Source organism: Sciurus vulgaris, assembly GCF_902686455.1.
Source record: "Sciurus vulgaris genome assembly, chromosome: 1".
Lineage (NCBI taxonomy): Eukaryota > Metazoa > Chordata > Mammalia > Rodentia > Sciuridae > Sciurus > Sciurus vulgaris.
Genome location: NC_136461.1, coordinates 108,780,519 through 108,801,452, shown reverse-complemented (window position 1 = coordinate 108,801,452; position 20,934 = coordinate 108,780,519). Strand labels below are relative to the sequence as shown.

Sequence of the window (20,934 nt, the reverse complement as noted above, 5' to 3'; positions counted from 1 at the left end):
GACTATAATGATTAGCAGAGTGCAAAGTACATAGTGAGCATGCCCCCTCCCTTTTTCTTTTTTTTTGGATGCTGGGAATCGAACCCAGGGCCTTGATGCTTACAAGGCAAGCACTCTACCGACTGAGCTATCTCCCCAGCCCCCCCCCCTTTTTCTTTTTTCTTTCCTTTCCTTTTCTCTTTTTCTTTCTTTCTTTTCTTTTCTTTTTTTCTTTTTCTTTTTCTTTTTTTTTTTGTTGTACTTTGTTGTGCCAAGCTTTCTTGACATCATCAAGTTGCTTGGGCAACTGCTAGGTTATGCCATTCATTGAGAGAAAGAGAACAGCTGGAACAAACAGTACTTTTATAATCATTAACACAACAACAGTACAAACCAATAAATCAGTGAAGTGATTTTCATTTCGGGGAGAAAATTTCTCTTCTGCTCTTAAGGAGCTCTAAATGTAATTGAGGAGACAACCAAATAGATCATCCTAATAGATTGTGGTAAAGATCACAGTAAGAATAAGTGCAAAATGCTGTGAAAGCACCCAGACGGAGGCCCTTGCGTGGCCTTAGGGTCCAGTAGCCTTCTTAATATCTAAGTTAAATACTTAAGGGCAAATTGTAGTTAACATCAGAGCTGAATGGGGAGTGAAGAGGAGTGACATTGCATACTAATGCTGCTACCCCTGCAAAGTCCTAGAGGGAACAGAGAAATAGTTCAGAAAGGAAGCTTTTTGTCATGACTGGAGCACTAGAGTGTCAATTTGGGTTCACATTGGCTGTGTCTCACCCTCTACTTTTCGTTAGCGCACTATTGCTGACCAATCTATGGTAGTACATGCTATCACTGTGAACTCTTAGCTCTTATGACCACAAGGAAATCCTAGTCATGACTTTAAAACTGGCTTAATGTCTAGGGAAGAATGGAGAAAGGATTACTGAAAATCCTGAGAAAAGAAGAGGCTGTTGATTGGCATTTCCCTTGAATTCTAATAGCTTAACAAATAATCTTTCTGAGTTGAATCAGTTGTGGACAAACACCAAGTCCTGCAGGCGTTGATTGGGCTAACCTGAGGAAGAATCTAGTTTGGAGCCTAAGAGAGTCCTTGGGAGCTCCAGGCAAGTCTGCAGCTCTACTGTCATTTCTGCCGTGCAGCTCATTTAACTGTCTCTGGCAGCACTATTTCTGTCTGGGCTATCTATTTTTGGTGGCCAGGGAAGTTGTTATTTGTTTTGTTTTGTTTTTATATAGTTCACAGTGCTCTAGTGTGATGCTGATGACGACATCTTGCTATTCCAGGATTGGGGGTGGTGTGGTTGTGTGTCTGTTGTGGGGAGAGGCAGCAGGAACATCATCTGAACCCTCATCCTTTATGTTCATGCTAAAGCTGTCTAAGATGGGGTTTATTAATCAATCTGTTGTTAGCTCTCCTGTCATCCGTACAGTTATTTTAAGAAAAGGCTGTGCTTCTGAGTTTTAGGGGAGAAAATGGAATGGTATTAATAGTTTAGCATTTAAAAGACTCTGAAACTTTAAGACTTACATAGAAATTTTAGAAAGAGAGTTTTAAAAGAGAGATTTGTTTCTTGTGCAATCCGAAAGAAAAAAGTCAAGGCTTTGAAGCATCCCTATTCTTTCTGAGGTGTCAGTAGTTGACTTCTGGAACACTAAGTGGAAACCCCTGTGTTTGAGTAAAAGGATTGATGAGTGGAAGACTAAGCTGATTGACTTCTATGGACATTTTCCTTGTTAGAATGTGGTATACAAACATTATAAATATTCATCAGGACAGCCTAATGTGTATGTTTTTCTTGCATTGAAATATAGAGTGGATCATATGTTTGGATCTGTTTTATCTGAGGATTATAATAAAACTCTAGCTTTGGATAAAACATAATAGTCTATGAGTAATCAGTATTGAAGGCCACTAAAAGGATACTCCATGTAGCTTTTCTGTTAGTGCCCTACAATTTAAGTAGGATTAATATGCAAAACATCTAGACATGATGAATTCTAAACCATTTTCCTTTAAGTTGAATTGAACTATAATTAAATCTTTATTATAGAAAACTTTTGTAAAGGGAAAATGAGCAAGTTAACGTCTCCTAGATTTCGTTTCTTTTTTAAAAATAATGGTTTTATTGAAATATAATTGCTAGACCTCACAATTCACCCCTCTATAGCCTATGATTCAGAGTTGTATGACTGTACACTGTCTTTCTCCAGAACATTTTCTTCACCTCAGAAAGAAACCTCATTCCATTAGTAATCACTCCCTATTTCTCCTTCCTAGCTCATAAGCTCCTGGGAACAACTAATCTACTTTTTCTCTTCATAGATTTGTCTATTCTGGATATTTATTTTTCTTTTTAAAAATATCTTTAGTTGTAGATGGACATGATATCTATTTTTTAATGTGGTGCTGAGAATCAAACTCACTTGATTTGCTAGGCAAACACTCAACCCCTTAGCCACAACCCAGCCCAGTATTTCATATAGACAGAATTATACACTATATGACTTTTTGTGCCCATCTACTTTAATATTATCATGATGTTTTCAGAGTTCCTCCATGTTTTAGCCTGTATGGGTACTTAATTCCTTCTTATATTTGGATAATATTCCAAAGTTTAGATATACTAAATTTTATTTATTCATTCATCAGCTCAAGGATACTTGGGATATTTTCACTTGGAGCTATCAAGAATAATGCTGCTATGAATACTTGTGTACAGGTTGTTATAGGGTCATATGGTTTTAATTCCCTTGAATGTGAAACTAGGGGAGGAATTTCTGGGTCACATGGTAACTGTTATGTTTAACCTTTTGGGGGGTCATCTTTGGTTTATTCCTCTTGAAAGTGGAGAAAGTGAATTTTACAGATGGTCAGGTCCTCCATGGACAGAAGGATAATTATTTACAGTTAAGGATACTTTTTGGAAAGATGTTGGGGACTTGAGGTACAAGGGCATGTTAGCCAACTTTCCAGGACTGTGATCAAAATACCTGATCAGACAACTTAGAAGAGGAAAACTTTATTTGGGGCTCACAATTTCAGGGGTTCAGTCCATGGTCAGCTGACTCCATTGCTCTGGACCCATGATAAGGCAGAACATCATGGCAGAAGAGTGGAGACAGAGGAAAGCTACTCACCTCATGCAGGCTGGGGAGAAGAGTAAGAAAGGGAAAGTGGACACAGGAAAGATGAACCCTTCCCAGGCATGTCTCCAGTGACCTACCTCTTCCAGTCACATCCTACCTGCCTCTTACCACTCAGCCCAAACTCGGATGACCTGATTAGGCCTGATTAGGTTATGTCTCTCATAATCTAATTATTTCATCTTTGGATATTTCTGAATTAACACAGGAGCTTTTGGGGGACCCTTCCATATCCAAATCATAATAAAGAGGAGGTACTGTTTTAGTCACAGCTGAATCTCAGGCTCACAGGGGACATATAGTCTCATGACCAAAGCCCTGATGAGTATGCAATATGAAGTCCAACTGAGAAATTGTAGTCTGTATTCCCCTTCTTCTTTCTGGATAAGCAAATCAGCTAAACTCTTGATGTCTCTCTTTCCTAAGTAAGGAAATGAGGATAATGATATCTAATTTGTATACTTCAAAGGTTATAGTGAAGATACAGGGAAATAAAATACATAGAAGTGTTGTATACATTGTCAAATCCCATGTCAGTGATTGTGTGGTAAAGACAGTGTAAATGAATACAATTCATTTTATAATATAAGTCTAAGTGGTCAAAAAAAGCCAGGAATTAAACTTAAATACTCTTGCAACCAGATTTTATCAGAACAGTGTAGACATTCCAAGATACATACATGTATTTGGAATAAAATATGTATATGTGAAAAAAGCCATCTGTTCATCTGCCCCCAACTCTTCCTATCTGCCCCTCTCCCTCAATCCAAGGCAAATTGGGGTCCTAGGTTGTATTTGATTGGATTCTGAAGTACAGAAAATACTCCCTAACCATTTGTGAGCCTTTCTTATAAAACTGTCTTGAAAATATGAATAAGAAAAGTTAAAGTTTAAACAGTCTATTGGACATCATCTTTGGGTTCCAGTTATTGTTACTGCTTTTGTTTTGGAAGTATGGTGTCCCTTACACTCACCTCTTCCCATAGCAAAAGGCAGTCAGAGCACTCAGTATAAGTACATAGACTCTTACTACCTTTTTAGGGCTATAGGAGAGCTTGTGAATATTCTGAAACTCCTCAAAAAAGGATAGTTCTCTCATTGGAGAACATCTTTAGTAGAATTGTTTCTATGAGGAAAGTATTTTTAAAACAGATTCTCAGGATGACTGAAGATCTCTCAAACTGAGATGTGAAGACTTAACAACATCACTGACAAGTGGTTCTTCAGTTTTAGTTAAGTCCATTTTGTGGCAGGTAATTTATTCTCTCTTAAAACTAAGTACTTACTAAAAATTTGATATATAAATGTGTGAAAGGATTTGGGCAATAAATTCACTACATTCATCTCTACAAGATAGAGAATTTATCCTTATATCTAGTTGATAGCTGTCTCCCTATATATAATTCCTCATTTCTCTTTAAAGTAGTTAATTTTTTAAAGAAAAATTATGAGCTACTATTTTGTTACTTTCAGGAAAAATGTATTATAGATACTGATTCTCACAGATTTTTTTTTTTTTTTACCATGCCAGACAACTGAGTTAAGGTTATGTTTAGTACCACATTCTGAACATTATGAAAGATGTCCATTAGTTTTCCAAATACCTTACATAATGAGGAATATAAAAACATTTTCTGGCTTACCTACTCAAAAAATTATGAACTATTTCACAAATGACAGGAATATACAATGAATAATAAATACTTCTCTGCATATCCATTATCTGAATGTGAACCACCATTCTTTTCACTCTATTTAACTCAGATGGAAAAACAAAACAGCAGCATTACAATATGGTTGCAACCCTCTTGGTGGTCTGTCTAGATCCTCGTCTCCTGACTGCAGTCTTACTGTAAACTATTATTCTGTAATTGTCCCCAAATGGCACAATTAGAAAATAGCAGAGCCAGAATTTGAACCTATATCTCTTTGGTTCAAAAGCTATTATTCATTCCAAATTCTATACCACCTAGATAAATGTGCATATGACTTCATAATTGTTATCTATTTGTAACTGGACAGTAAAATGTTGAGGTTACTTTAAACACTATTCTCCTATTCCTTTGTTTACCATATTAACCTACTTTAATATATTTTATTTTTAAGGAATGTAAAGATATGAATTAACACAGATATCAGAATAGCAGAGTTTGAATTGTGGAAGTTTTTATTATATTTGAAAGGAATGTGTCTATCAAGATGATTGATCCTTTCTAATGAACTGGAACTTTATTTTTAGGAGATTGGTAAGAGATTTATATGTTTTCAAGCAATTTCATTATAAGAGCTATCTGGGGGGTCTGAATATGATTAAGCAAATGTGGAGTTGGGTTTTTTAAAGGCTGACTTGACAGTTGGTGATGTTAATGGAGCATGACATACAACAGCTGGGTTGTAATCCTCCTACTATTGTTGGCATTGATTGAGTCATTATTACAGTCTTATTTCCAGTCTGGGCTAATACATTATGGAAGAGGTGGAAAGGAGAAATTAAGGAAGGAACTGGGGCAAGCCATTCATGTTTGAAAAAATCATTTTGAGAGAAAAGTATAGATATGAGATGTACTGAGAGAAAAAGGAAGAACAAAGGTATAAACACTGTTCCATCTGGTAGAGGTTCCAGAGCCTATAGTATTTTATTTTCTGAACAATACGGAGCTTCTCAAAACGCACTGGCCTGGGAGACTTGATTTGGTAAGTTGAATGTGCAGTCCAAGTATGCGTGTTTTTGTTTGATAAAGCTACAGAAAACAAACTAATAAGACAAAGCATAATCAGTAAACAAAGAAACAGAACAATCTTGTTTGTAGGCAGTTCTCAGTTCTCATCCCCACTGCCTTTCTCCTCACCTGCTTTAGTCAGTTTTGCATCACTATGATCAAAAGACTTGACAAGAACAACTTAGAGGAGGAAAAGTTTATTTTGGTTCATAGTTTCAGAGGGTCAAACCATGATCGGCAACTTCATAGCTCTGGGTCCAAGATGTGGCAGAACATCATGGTCAGAAGGGCGTGGCAGGAGAGAGCTGCTCAGTTCCCATCAACCAGGAAGCAGAGAGACAGGTCTGCTTACCAGAGACAAAATATAAACCCCACAGGCATGCCCCCAGTGAACTGTTTCTTCCAGCCACACCCTATCTGCCTACAGCTCCCTCCCAGTTAATCCATATTAATCCACTGGTTAGGTGGCAGCTGTCATAATGTAATCACTGTACCTCTGAATATTCTTGCATTTTCTCACACATGAGTTTTGGGGGGATACCTCATATCCCAACCACAACATCACCCTTTGTCCACAGTGAGAGCCAGGACCTGCCTCAAGGAACAAAGTCAAGGCTCTTCACCCTGACTTGCAATATTTACCCAGGGTGGTTCTTCATGCCTCATCATCTCTGTTCCCTTATTCCAAGATGGTGTGTACGCTTTGCTTCAGTCAGTTGGCCCTCTTCTCCTTCACTTATGTTCTGCATACCTGGATTGCTTGTACTCTCCCTCCAGACTACCAAACCTGATTTCCTCCTTTAATGGGCAATAAGGCACCAATTTTCTATGGAACCTTCCCTGGCCACCTCTCCTTCCTAATTTCTATTGTTTTGGTTCCCCCCCCCTCCCCATTATACAGTTTGTATTGTCCTTTGCTTACAAATTTTCAAGTATTATTCTCTATTTTTTTCACAAGTCTTAAAGCAAGTCCAGATTCTGCATTGCATTTTAACATTAGTTTGTTAGAATAATTTATTTCTGAAATACCCTTTTTAGAAGGAGGAGTGTCTTTAGGTATGCTCTTTATCCTAAAATATCTTTTTAATTTTGTGTTCCAATTGGGTATTATTATAATTAAATTCAGGGAGGCCAAAGAAATCAGCAGGTTAATTTTCATCCATTCTTTTATTCAACAGATATTTATTGAATACCTACTATGTACTAGGCATCATTCTTAGCACTGGTGATAAAGCATGAATACAATAGGTCAAATTCAGCTTTCTCATGGCATTTACATGCTAGTGGGGAGAAATGAAATTCTAGTAAATGTAGTATTTTAGAAGGTGTTCATACTATAGTATTTAAAAACAATGAAGGGATGCTGGCAAGAGGCATGGGTAGGTTATGGTTTTAAATAGGGTAGTCACCTCTTTCAGAAGGTAGCATTTGTGGTTTGTTTATTTATTTATTTATTTATTTATTTATTTATTTATTTATTTAGCGGTACTGGGGATTCAACTCAGGGCCTTGTGCTTTCGAGGCAAGCACTCTACCAGCTGAGCTATCTCCCCAGCCCTATTTATTTATTTATTTATTTATTGCACTATTGGGGATTGAGGACCTAGAGAAGGGGCATTTGATCCAAGATGAAGGAGAGGAAGAGGATCCTGTAGCTATCTAAAGAAAGACCATAGCAGGCATAAGGATCAACCAGCTCAAAGATTCTGAGGAAGAAGCGTGCTTACTGTTTCTGAGAAGCAAGGGGAACCTCTGTAGCTGGAGCAGGATGTATAGGGAGAGAGTGGCAGGAAGAGTACATTAGGGAATTGGAGGGAAGGAGAGAGGCTTCTGATCATGCAAGGCCCGGGCCTATGGGCTGATGAACCAATATCAGCCTTTACTCTGAGGTAGAGAATGGGGGTTTCTCATGCTGAGTAACCTGACATATTTTAAATGGGTCTCTCTGGTTCTGTGTTCGGAATAGACTGTAGGGGAATTAGGGTGGGTGCAGGGGAACCAGTAGAGGAGGCTATTCAAATAACTTGGGGTAAACATGATGGTATCTTGGAGCACAGTGGTAGAAATTCCAGTGGCAGTGGTGCTACATGGAATACATATATACATGAAACAATAAGATCCACAGACAGGTGAAATGATGTATATGAAAGAGAATGAGCCAAGAAAAACTCAAAAGATTTTGGCCCAAACAACTATAGACACTCTAAAAACTATAAACACTAAGTTGGTACAAACTGAATAGGGTCTGGTGAGGATCATGTTTGCTGGGGAAGAAAGGGAGTTCTGTTTTAGATATCACAAATATGAGGTGTCTATATTCAAATGGACATTTCTACTAAGAAGTTAGACATAACTTGGAGTTCAGGGAAATGGTCAGGGTGGGCATACAATCTGAGAAATTTAGGTGAACAAAACATCATTTTTCTATAATTACCATTTTCACAAATGTATTTTCTTTGCAATTATTAAAACAAACCTTTTACATTATAAGAAATAATACAGGCAAACCAGCCCATAGAGAACAGAGCAGAGCAGCAAAACATATTTATGGGATAATTATCCATTCATCACCTCCACAATATTTGGGGAGTGCTTTGTAAATATTCTGTAGAGAATACAAAGACACAAAATACTCTTTGCCAACCTTCGAAACACTCTAGCTTGGTTGAGGTGACTTTAAACAGGCTGTGACAACACAGTGGTGTGATTGTTACCATAGAGATGGTGTTAGGTTGTTGTAGGGGCTGTAGGAGCAGATAAAGACATTTAATCATTGACACTTTCCTTGGTGGCTTTGACTAGTAGGGAGAGCAAACACATGAAAAGTCAAATAACTCTAAACAGTGTAAATAACCTTCCAAGATAATAGAAGCAATATCAAAAGGCAGCATATGAACCACTTGCTGAATGTTAATATTTGTTTTAGGAGAGGAAGAAAAGCCAGGGAAGAAGGCAAGGTTTTGTTTGGATGAAATTTGGAACAAAACTTGAATGAAAAAAAAAAAAAAAAAAAAAGAGGTGGATGTCTCAAAGACATGTGGTGGGTTTTCCCTTTAGTCTAAAAGTGATGTGATGCCTGTGAAGAGTTTTAATTAAGGGAGATGGCAGGATATATTTGAGTGTTGAAAACATTACTTTGGCTCTAATATGGAGAACAGATGGCTGGAGTGGATTCTGGTACAAATGAAGGGACTACTGCAAAAGTATTTGCTATAAAGTTTGTTTTGAGGGTGTGACATTCAAGTTGAGCTATCTAGCAAAGAGTGGACATAGAGGACTAGATCCAGAAGACTGGTTGAAGATTTAGAAGTTGTTTGGGAGGTAGAAGTTATAGAACTAAAAGTGGATAAAATCTCTAAAGGAGAGAGTCCGAAAACAAAATAACAACAAAAAAGCAAAAGGCTAAGGACATACTATAATTTAAGCACCAATTTTAAGGGGCTGCCAGAAAAACACAGAAAATGGACCAGAGAGATAGGAGAAGATAAGAGGGGCACAGGATAAAACAGGTATAAATGTACAGAAATATCTAGGCTGAATAAGAATACCTTGCATTCTTATACAGTTTTATTTCCCAAAAAAACTTTTAAAAATTTTTCTTACATGATGAAGGAATCCAAATTGACAGCCAAAGCTTGATTAAACACTAGTGTAGAAGCTGGCAGCCTAGCTCTCCTTGAGCCCAAATGAAAGTGATAATAACTCGGTCATCACTCTAAGAACTTAAAGCAGAAAAGGGCCTTAAAAATCACTCCATTCCCAACCATATCATTTTATACATGAAGACATTTGGGCCTCCATAAAAGTACACTCTTAAGTCCAGACAGCTATTTAGTAACAGAACTTGGACTAGAGAAGGTATTTTTAAATTTTATTTATTTATCTAAGATATGTTTCCACTATGGTGTCCAGCCTGACCTTGAAATCCTAGCTCAAGCAATCCTCCTGCCTCAGTCTCTCAAGTATCTGAGACTACAGGGTGCACCACTACACCTTAGGAAAGTATTTTTTTAATTTTAATTTAGATTTTGCTCCTCATGGTCTGTAAGCCTAGCATATTAATTTATTCCAAAATTGCAGATTTAATGAAAATAGTTAAATAAATTTTGTGTAGTTTTTTTTTTTTTTTTTTTAAGTGTGGAATATTTTGACTTAAATTGTCAACTCTCCATGAAGAAATGTGTTGTCTATTTACAACACTAATTTATCTGGAAGAATGCGCAGTTCTAATTCTGCCCTGCTGAGGTCTCTTAATTCATTCAACCTTTTTCTATCTTTTAAGGCAAAGTGCTAATTCAGCTGATAAAAAAGCTTTTCCTGGTATCACTTCAGTAAGAACTGATCATTTTTTCTTCTGCGTTTTCATAAAGTCAAAGTTTTTTTCAAATTGCAGGTTGAAATTTATCAGCTGTTCATGAAATCAACTTAACAGGTCATTCAGAAAGAGAAAAAGAAGAGAAAATATTAGAGCATATCCTGTATAATGATGGTAACGATTACTTTGTGAAATATTTATTTCAGTTAAGTGTGTGTGTGTGCTGGATTGCAGTTTGAAAAACACAGTCTTGGAACATTATAGTGTAAAACATATCTTAACATGTGCTGATCAGCTCTTTGATGGTTGAGACTGCTTTCATCAACCTGGTGGGTACTCAGGAGATATAGACTTGAATCATTTTGTGGAGGGTTGGGAAAGAATTGGAACTTAGGAGAAGCAGGTAGGTTGGGGAAGAAGCGAGTGCTTGACATATGTATAAACTTTTTAAGTTTTCTTTAGCTTGGACGTTAATATTCATTTTTAAAAAAAATATCTATTATTACTCAGCCAAGAACCTGTGTTTGGTATTTGTGCTGTGAGGTTGTCTCCTAGTCACCTTCAATGTCCCTTGTGATATGGCATAAATAATACTTCCTGCTAATGTTGCAGCTGTCACTCAAGGATCTTAAATTGCTTTATGAGCAGGATCTGGTGAGGAGTGCTTGGCTCCACTTGGCAGTTGCCTGAGTTAAGTAACTGACTGAAATCTCCAGGCTCCAGGAGGGTGACTCTTTCCCTCCCTCTGCTCCTCCCACATTCTCTTCTCCCTTCTTCCCTAGAGGGAGGTGCCTTTGACCGGCTGTGTGAGCTCCTGTAACTAGTAAACAGTTTGCAAAGATTCCACTCAACTAGAAGATTCACTCTTTCTTTAGAGCTGACTATGGGGAGAGGAGCAGGGAATAAAAGTCATTAATGTAACAGCTCAGGGACTGACAATCAGGAGGAAAACTGAAAGGAACTGATCAGAGGTGGGCTCTGAATCACCTAAGGAATTAGAGACTTCTTTGGTTTGTAGCTCCTTTAAGATTTGCACCTAACAGAAAGGATATTTCGACATGTGGCCACCTTTTTGTGGGCCATTTTGTGTACATGTGCTCTTCTCCATTTTGTGTACAGGTGCTCTTGCTTCTGGCCACACTTTTTTTTTTTTAATTAAAACAATTTTGTTTTTTTGGTCCAAATTAGCCACCAAGAGCTTAAAGTACCCCCTACCCAGTACTCTGCATCCTTTTATTTCCTTCTCTTTGCAATCCCTCCGCCACTGTCACCTTGAATTACTGCCCCTTCCCATTTCCTGGAAACATCTGGGGGTCAACCCCTCTCTTCTCCTGGAAACTGTTAAACTGCCTACACTTGGGTCTGGGAGGCTCCAGGAGGGTGACAGCCGAGTCCTGGCCTGGAGTCGGGTTACACCACTTGTGTCTGAGTTCACACAGCATGTTCCTCTGTCAGGGATTCCGCAAATATCTCCCCGAGGTAAAAAAGGAAAGCGCGTTGCGCTCCAGCACCCAGAGCAGCGAACCCAGTCCTAAATCCTGGAGAAAGCGCCAGCGTCCGGGGCCATGTCGCCGTAGCCCCGGCCTCCCTAGGGGTCCGGTAACCTCAGCAGCGTCCCAGCCGGCTCGCTTCATGCCGCGGTGCAGCTGCACCATGTTCCTGGGGTGAGGGGGCGATCGGGCATGCTCCTCCCCATGGGTTGCCCACCATGTCTAATGGATATCGCACTCTGTCCCAGCACCTCAATGACCTGAAGAAGGAGAACTTCAGCCTCAAGCTGCGCATCTACTTCCTGGAGGAGCGCATGCAACAGAAGTATGAGGCCAGCCGGGAGGACGTCTACAAGCGGGTGAGTGCAGGGGCCTCGGTAGCAGCGGTCTACGCGACCTGTCGCTATTCTAGGCTGTTCTTAGCTGGTGCTGTGCTGGTCAGCGAGAGAAACAGGATTCAGTCCAGACTTGGTCACCTAAACGCAGTGTGTGACCTTGGACGCGCGCATTTCACTACTCTTGCTCCTGTTCTCTACTTTCCTTCGCTGTAAAGGGAGGGGGCTGCAGTAAACCAGAAGAAACTCTCAAACCCTGTTGGGGAACAGCGCAGAACAGTCATAGTGGGAACTGATTTAAAATGTAGATTCTCTACTTCACTCCAGGGATTCTGATTTAGTAAATCAGGAAGGAAATTTGCATTTTTAAGCTGGCACAGGAGGTGACTTAAGCAGGTGGACTACATTCTGCTATGGAAAGGTCCCTTCTAGCCCTGGATCAGTGGGGCATCGGATGATGCCTTGGAGAAAAGGGCAGGGGCTGAAGATAGTCCCGTCCTTGAGAAATCCATGTTTGTTTTGAAGATGATTAAGCTTTTGAGACAGGATCTTAGACATTTTTAGTGAACTAGGAATAGGTCACCTAAGAATGAAAAAGAGGATACCTGTGAGATAGTGGTAGACTCACTGGCCCTTTAGGAGAAGGAATGGTTGCTTTCCTTTGCAAAGAGGACTCTCTTGATTGATGGGTCAGAATGTGTTGGCTGAGCTGAGAGTGAGATGAGACAGCACCTTGGTAAGAGAACTTTAGGTGATGGGTCACAGGGATTAAGATTCCTAGCTGGTTACCACAACATTGATTTCCTTAGACCTCTTAGTATCTGAGCAGATGGATCTGAAGTGGCCTGAATAACCTAGGGCTGGTTACTTCTGACTAAATCAGAGATTATAAACTCCTGCTTTTTATGACAGAGGACTAAACAAACATTGTCATTTTATTTGTATATCCTTTCCTATCCTATCCAGAAGAAGGCTGGGGAAGTGTTACAGGCTGCTGAATAACATCTTGGATCTGGAGAATAGCTGATGTCTTTGAGACCAAAATGATAAATTTGGTAAATTCAGTTAACATGAACTGCTGAGAAAGTTAGCACTATGCCCTATTTTTCCTGAAATTCCATGTTATAATCTGACATTTTCTGAGATTTGCCCAGGTTCACCCTTCATTTTTTATGTGCCTCTTGGAGCTGCCAGAGGTCAGGAAGGATGGTAACTCAGAGAGGGAGACAGGGGAGCATAAGTGGCAGTATTTGGCTCAGGGAATGAATAGTGAACAAATTTGTTCCCTGTGCAGAGGGAGAAAGTTCCCCATCAGTCGAAAGCAAGACTGAAGGGGCAATTTTCTAGATTATTTGAGAGAAAGTATTTTCTTTTAGCTTGAGCCAAACTACTGCTTAAATAATTTTGTCTCATCCTCTGCTTTGCACTGGCTAAAGAGACCATCTTCAGGGCATGCTTTGGGTGGGATGTGACAGAGGGCACCATTCTCTTCTGGAAAAGTGTGGCTGATGAGATTACAGGAGCTGTACAGGGTATGGGGGGAGTGAGTCACAGCACGCTGTCACATGTAGAGGTGACAACCTTTTTGCTCCACTCTAGTCTAACCCCTGGGTCTCATACAGAAGGTAGGTATTGCCCTATCTCTACCTCATCTTGAGTTTGAGTATCGTGGTCAGGCAGTATTATTCCATATGATTTGGAGGATTTCAAATTTCTGTGTCCTCTTCCTTTCCCATCATACCAAATCTTCGTTTAATCTGCCTGTCACATTACTCTTCTCATCTGACTGTGGTTATTTGAAAAGCACTACAGGTTTAGGTTGTAATGCTGTTATGTTTGAGAAGCAGAACACATAAAAGCACTTTCAATTAACATCACAGTTGAAATTAGTCTATTACACTAGGAAATGATAAGAGATTGCTAGACACCAGGACAGTTCTGTTTTGATGGAAGGACCAGGGATTAGGAAACACTGGATTAGGACCCATGGACAACCAGGGGAACTAGGCAAGCCACTTAACCTCTCTGAGTCTGTTCTAACCTGTGTAGACCTAGCAATATGAATAAGTCCACAGGCACTGAAAATTATTCATTGTATGAATAAATAGCATCATATGATGAAATAAAACTTGTGTCAAAGCACTTTGTAAACAGTGTCATATTAGAAGGTAGTAGTTGTATTCTTAGTAATAGTTATTCTGATATTTTAAAAATGAAGTTGAGGTTTGACTCTTTATAATCTCACCCTCATATATTTCGCTGACTGCATCTTATGTTAATGCTTGTTATTCACATCATGATTCCACAAAGTTAGAATTAGGATTAATGATCAGCAGTGTTGATGAAAAGATATCAAGGGTAACATGCCCATTCTCACATGGTAAGTCAGGTGGTTCAGATGAGAATTTAGACTACTGTTCTGTTACCAAACTTATCTTGATTTTTTCTTTAGTTGTTGAAAGGACATTTCTTTAAAAGTAAATATGTAAAAACATTAAATCATAATTTAATTAGAATCTGCAAAAACTTGAATACTGTTTATATAATTTTTTTCCCCTTGATACCAGGGTTTGAATCCAAGGGTGTTTAACAACTGAGCTACATCTTCAGCCCTTTTAATTTTGAATAGGATCTTGCTAGGTTACTTACAGTCTCACTTAGTTGCTGAGGCTAGCTTTGAACTTGCAATCCTTCTGCCTCAGCCCCCTCAAGATACTAGGATTACAGGTATGCACCATGGGTACGTACCCCAGCTGTTTGCATAACTCTTTAAAGAAAACCAATGCTTATGCAACATATAAGCAGTGCAAATCTTTTGGGAATATTAATTATTTTATTGTTTCTGTTGAGATATTGGTACCTTAAAATGAGGAATTACTGTCAGAGTGAGAGACTATAAAACATTCCACCATAACGTCAGAGAAAATTTGGGAGAAGAGGACTAGAAAGAGGGTACTTTTTTTTTTTTTTTTTTCCAAGCATCATGTGTTCAGGTGTTTGAGAAAGAGATTAAAATGGATATAATTCTTAATTGCGAAGGAAGCTAAATAGACTTTTAATTGTAAGAGAAGTTGTAAGAGCTAGAGAGAGAGATAAAAATCCAGAAATATCAACTTCAAAGCAAGTTAATAGAAGACATAAGGGTTTCTGTTTGGCTATTCAGAGAATTGAGAAAAATTCTTTAGATTCATACTAGCTATGGATTGATATAATAATATTAAATTATAATTAAAAGTTGGTTCTTTGAGATTGGCTACTTTTGTATTGAGTGTTTAAGCTGTCCTCAAACCTTCAATTTTTAGAAATATTAAATACGTATATTTATAAATGTATATAAATATATAATTTTTTTAAAGGAAGGGTCTGCTTCCCTTCAATACAGGTAGACTGGGACTTATGCCTACATGATCAGGTACCACTGCTTGCCTCTTGGTAGCAAACAGTAATTGTAGGTTTAATTTTTTGGGAGAAGACTATTTTGAATCTATAAAACAAGCTAAAGGGTAATCATTGAAGTGCATATAGCTCCCAATTCTGGAGCAAAGGAAAATGAGAAAATTCTGTGAGTGGTCCACAGCTGAGTATGGCCCACTCCTAGGGAGACTGGCTTGTTAGCATTTCTGGACTGCAGCTGCTGTGGTAAGTAATTTCTGGGTGGCAACTTGGCTGACTTCCTCGTTGTTATTACCTAATCCTGCATCTTCTCATGTTAGCAGAGTGTGCCACCACCAGAAACATGTCCAACCCTGGAATTTATAAAATTCACTGCTGTGTGGTTAACACCCAATCTTCAAATTGCACACAAAACCACCATCCTCTCTTTTGCTTCATGATGATTACTTACTTGTTCAACTTATGTGGATTTTTTTATTACCCAAAGTTGCTTTTTAAGAGAGTTAAGGTTCCATTCTAAGAATGGAATTTAAAATATGACAGGGCCTTATTGAATAGCAGAAAGGCCAAGAGAAATGGAATGTTGTCATCCTGGACCATATAGTCAATGTCATGATATAATCGATGTAAAGTGAATTTGACCTTTAGATAGGTGGTTGAGAGGTGTATTCCATTGTTTTATGAGTCTTAAACTGCCTGACTTCTTTGAGAAACCACTTCTTTTGAAACCACTTTGGTTTTCTTCTCTTTGAGATTAGCTGATCCTTTTCCTGAGCAATCTTTGAGGTTTGTATATAGCATACTTCGATAGCTTTGTTGAACAGCTTACTGATTTTACCTATGTACCAAATTGCCATTGTTTCTACTATTCCGCTGTCACTGGGCATAGTAGTTAAGAGCCATAAGCTGGACAGACTTGGCTTGGAATCTTGGTTCTATCACTTCACTTCCTGTGTTAACTTGGGCAGATGCAACCATGTGCCTCATATTAATATTTTGATCAATGAAGAACCACATAGATAAGGGTGGCCTCATAAGATTTTAAAGGAGTTGAAAAATTCCCATGGCATGGTGATGGTGTAGCCATTGCCACATTGTAGGGCACTGTATTATTACATTTGTGTTTATAGTGATATTGGTATAAATAAACCTATTGTGCTTCCAGTTGCATAAAAGTATAGCACATACAATTATGCCCAGTATGTAATACCTGATAATAAGCAACGATGTTACTGGTCTGCGCATTTACAACACTATATACTCTTATTAGTATTTTAGAGTATATTACTCTTACTTATAAAAAGCATTAACTATAAAACAGCCTCATGTGGTCCTTCAAGAGGGATTTCAGAAGAAAGCATTGTTATAAGAGGTGACAGCTCCATGGATATTGCTGCCCTGAAGACCATCCAATGGACAAAATGTGGAGATGACAGACAGTGATAGGCCTAGGCTATTGTATGTTTGTGTTTTAGTTTTTGAACAAAAAGGTTTAAAAAGGAAAAAAAATGTGGAAAATTTAAAAAGTAAGAAAAAAGCTGCCAGGTCTGGCGGCACTCCTAGGAACCCAGGAGGCTAAGGCAGGAGGATTGCAAGTTCAGGTCAGACTCAGCAACATAGTGAGACCCTGTCTCAAAATTAACTTAAAAAATGGGATGGGGATGTAGCTTATTGGTAAAATGTTCCTAGCTTAAATCCCCAGTGTCATGTACACACACCAAAAAAAAACTTACAGAATAAGGATATAAAGAAAAAATATTTTTGTACAGCTGTACAATATGTTTGTGTTTTGAGTTGTTATACAAGAGTGAAAAGTTAAAAATTAAAGTTTATAAGGCACAAAAGTTACTATAAGCTGATTATTAATGAATAAATAATTAAAAAATAAATTTAGTGTAGCCTAAGAGTACAGTGTTAAAGTGTTTATAAAGTAATAGCAGTGTACAGTAACATATGAGGCCTTCACATTCTAGTACTACTCACTTACAAACTTATCCAGAGCAACTTCCAGTCCTGCAAACTCCATTCATGGTTCAGTGCCCTATATAGGTGTACCATTTTGAAAAAAAATCTTTTATAACACATTTTTATTGTACCTTTTCTATGTTTAGATATGTTTAGGTATAAAATACATTACAGTTGCCTACAGTATTCAGTACAATAGTATGCTGCATAGGTAACCTAGGTGTGCACTAGACTTTACCATTTAAGATTGTGTAAGTACATTCTATGATGATCACACAGCAGAGAAATTGCCTAATGACATATTTCTCAGAATGTATCCCTATCATTAAGCAAAACATGACTGCACTATAATTTCTCTGAGCTGAGGTGGGTACAGTAATAACATCTGACTTATAAAGTCTGGGGGAAGATTAAATGAGCCAGTTAGTTGAATGTGGCACAATGCCTATCACATAGTAAGACCTCAATAAATATTTGCCATTACTGTGACAAATTGGAGATGGCACAAGTATCCTGGTAAGTCCAATTACTGGACACATTTGCTCTGGATCATTTTTTATTTCAAATGAGTTTCTTTTTCCTCAGTAGTGGATTTGGGACTATTTGTCTTGTTTGACTCAATTCTCTATCTTAATTTTCCTGGATATAAATGACAAAATAATTCCAGTGTTCCTATTGTAGCAAAATAACCCTGACATCCTCCTATACACATGTTTCTTCAAAGAGAATAAATAAGAAAGACTGAGTTGGTCAAATTCTGTTTGGCTTACTGATGGATTTAATTCAAGCCTGATTAAAAAAAATTATGCTCAGCAATATGGTAACAGTATACATGTAGACCCTTCTATACCAAGCACTGAAAAGCTGAGGGAATTTCAGGAATTCCATCAGGCTGTAAGATTTAGAAACCTTTATATGAACCAATAGAAGACTATTTAAGAAGGATGAATATCTTTGAGGTTATCAAATTATAGGGATGCATGTTTTGTACTCAATGAGAACACCTAAATTCTTCTTCTTTTTTTTTTTTTTGTACCAGCGATTGAACCCAGGGGTGCTTAACCACTAAGCTATATCCCCAGCCCCTTTTTAAAATTTTATTTTATATATATAATTTTATTTTATTTTATATATATATAAAATTTTATTTTTATATATATATTTTATATATATATATATATATATATATATATATATATATATATATATATATAGGTTGTAGGTGGACACAATACCTTTATTTTATTTTAATGTGATACTGAGGATCGAAACCAGGGCCTCAGGCATGCTAAGTGAGTACTCTATCACTGAACCACAGTACCAGCCCCCATCCCCAACCCTTTTTATATTTTATTTAGAGACAGGGTCTTGCTCAGTTCCTTAGGGCCTTACTAAGTTGCTGAGACTGGCTTTGAACTGGTGATCCTCCTACCTCAGCCTCTGGAGCCACTGGGATTACAGGTGTGCACCACCATGCCTGGCAGGACACCTAAATTCTTTTTTTTTTTTTAGTATACATTTTTAGATGTTGATAGACCTTTATTTTATTCATTCATTTATATGTGGTGCTGAGAATTGAACCCATTGCCTCACACATGCTATTTATTTTTATGTGGTACTGAGGATCAAACCCAGTGCCTCACACCTGCTAGGCAAGTATGCTACCACTGAGCTATAACTCCAGCCCCAAGTAATCTCATTTTTATAAAAGCTATTAATTAGAATGCATGATATATTCTTGTTGAGAAAAGGAGGGATTTCTTTTGTCTTTTGAATACTTAAGAAGTTTTCCTCTATTACTGGGAAAAAATTCCAAATTAAGTTTTGAAAAGTAGTTTAATTCTAATACACTTTCAGTCATCCCCTTAATGATATCTACATACTTTGTACTTTCACCTAAACTTATTACAAAGACACTCTTCCTATTAGTTGTGTTCATGCAGGTTTATACACCAATAGAGTTTAGAGTTTAAAGAACAGGCATTTGAAATTTCTGTCTCAAATTTTTCCCTAATTTACAATATCACCTTGGCCATTTGTTTACTCATTTTCACATACACATTCATGTATTCAATCAAACATTTATTGATTATATACCCTTTGCTGGCTGATTTTGTAGATGTTGGCGGAGAAAGACATCAACACATAAATAAAAGTAGTATAATAAGCTTAGGCAACCATAGAGATATGTACAGGTCTACTATAATATTAGGAATAAAACCCATCAGGAAAGGCCTTGCTGAATGCATGAAGTTTGAATCAAGTCTTAAAAGGTAATATAACAAGAAATATGGAAAAGCATTTCAGACCAAAGAAACAGAATATAGAAAAGCATAAAGGCATAATGGAGCAGTGTGTGCCTGCATACTCTGGTCATTGGGGATGATTGGAACATGTGGTGTGAAGGGCTTGTGGTGGCTAAGGAGAGACTGGAAAGGTAAGCAGGGGACAGAGATTTAGAATTATAAGAGATTTAGAATTCTCCATTTACTCATTAATAAACATTCACTGGGTACATGAAGTATTTCCAGTACTAGACTGTAAGTTGAGATCTCAGATGAGAAAAAAAAGTGATAGAGCATGATAAAAAGCAGTAATAGAGAAACATACAAAGGATAAGGGAACTCAGAGGAGGCTTCTTTATCCCAAATGAACAGAGCAGATGGAAGGAAAATCTACAAATGATTCTTTGCAGAGATGATCCCTGAGTTTTGTTTTCAAAGGGGAATAAATATTATTCAGTCAATGGATACTAGGGGAGAAAAAGAGTTTTGCCATAAGCAAAAGCCTAGAGGAAAGAAACTACAGGTTTGTGTCATAAGCAATTTTAAGCTGCTAGATTTAAGTATAGAATAAGGCAGGAATGAGGCTGAAGGGTATATAGGATACAGTTTTTTGTTTTTTGATTTTTTTTTTGGTGCCATTTTAAAGAGTGCAGACTTCGTCCTCAGTATGATAGGGAGCCATTGATGGGCTTTAAGCAGCAGAGAACATGCTAGATCCTGGGTTCTGGTAGGTTGGGGAAAATGGATTTGAAGAGAGAAGTAAGGAAGTCAGGAGGTCATATCTGATGAGCAAAAGAAAATAAGGGCTTAAGTGAGGGTGTGACAACAGGAATAGAGGGGAGGAAACTGACCTTTGAAATATTTATGAGGTAAAATACCTGTAGGATTTGGGGAGTGATTGGAATGAGAGAATTGAGGGAAAGGAATCAAGAAAACTGACAGGATTTTCCAGGCCCCCAATTCTCTGTGGTTGAAACAAGTGGAAGGGGCCAGGATTGACACTAACATCCCTCACATCTCTGAAGTTCTGTGATCCTGGGCAGCCTTTTTGGCGTTCTCACCTAGCATGTGTAGTTGCTTTTCCTTACCTAGTCTGTCACCCTCTCTGTTGGCTTCTCAGGATGAGAGGTGCCAGTAGAGCTGAAATGGCTTTAGAACTGCCAGCCAATGTCAGGAAAATCGAGAGCTGTTACCAGGTAGCTGGAGTTATAATTAGCACAGTTACTAGGGAAAAGCTGATTCTGTAAGCATGGACTGCTAGAGACAGCTTGCCCCTGCTGGCTGAAT

The 20,934-nt window shown here is 38.0% G+C and overlaps 1 protein-coding gene across 1 annotated transcript in view; it reads left to right on the top strand.

Moving 5' to 3' along the window:
- Positions 1 to 20,934, top strand: part of LOC306661300 (myomegalin-like) — a 205,977-nt gene that overhangs the window by 60,846 nt on the left and 124,197 nt on the right. The window contains 1 exon segment of the mRNA XM_079140184.1: positions 11,918 to 12,028. Coding sequence (XP_078996310.1) covers positions 11,918 to 12,028 — 111 coding nt within the window.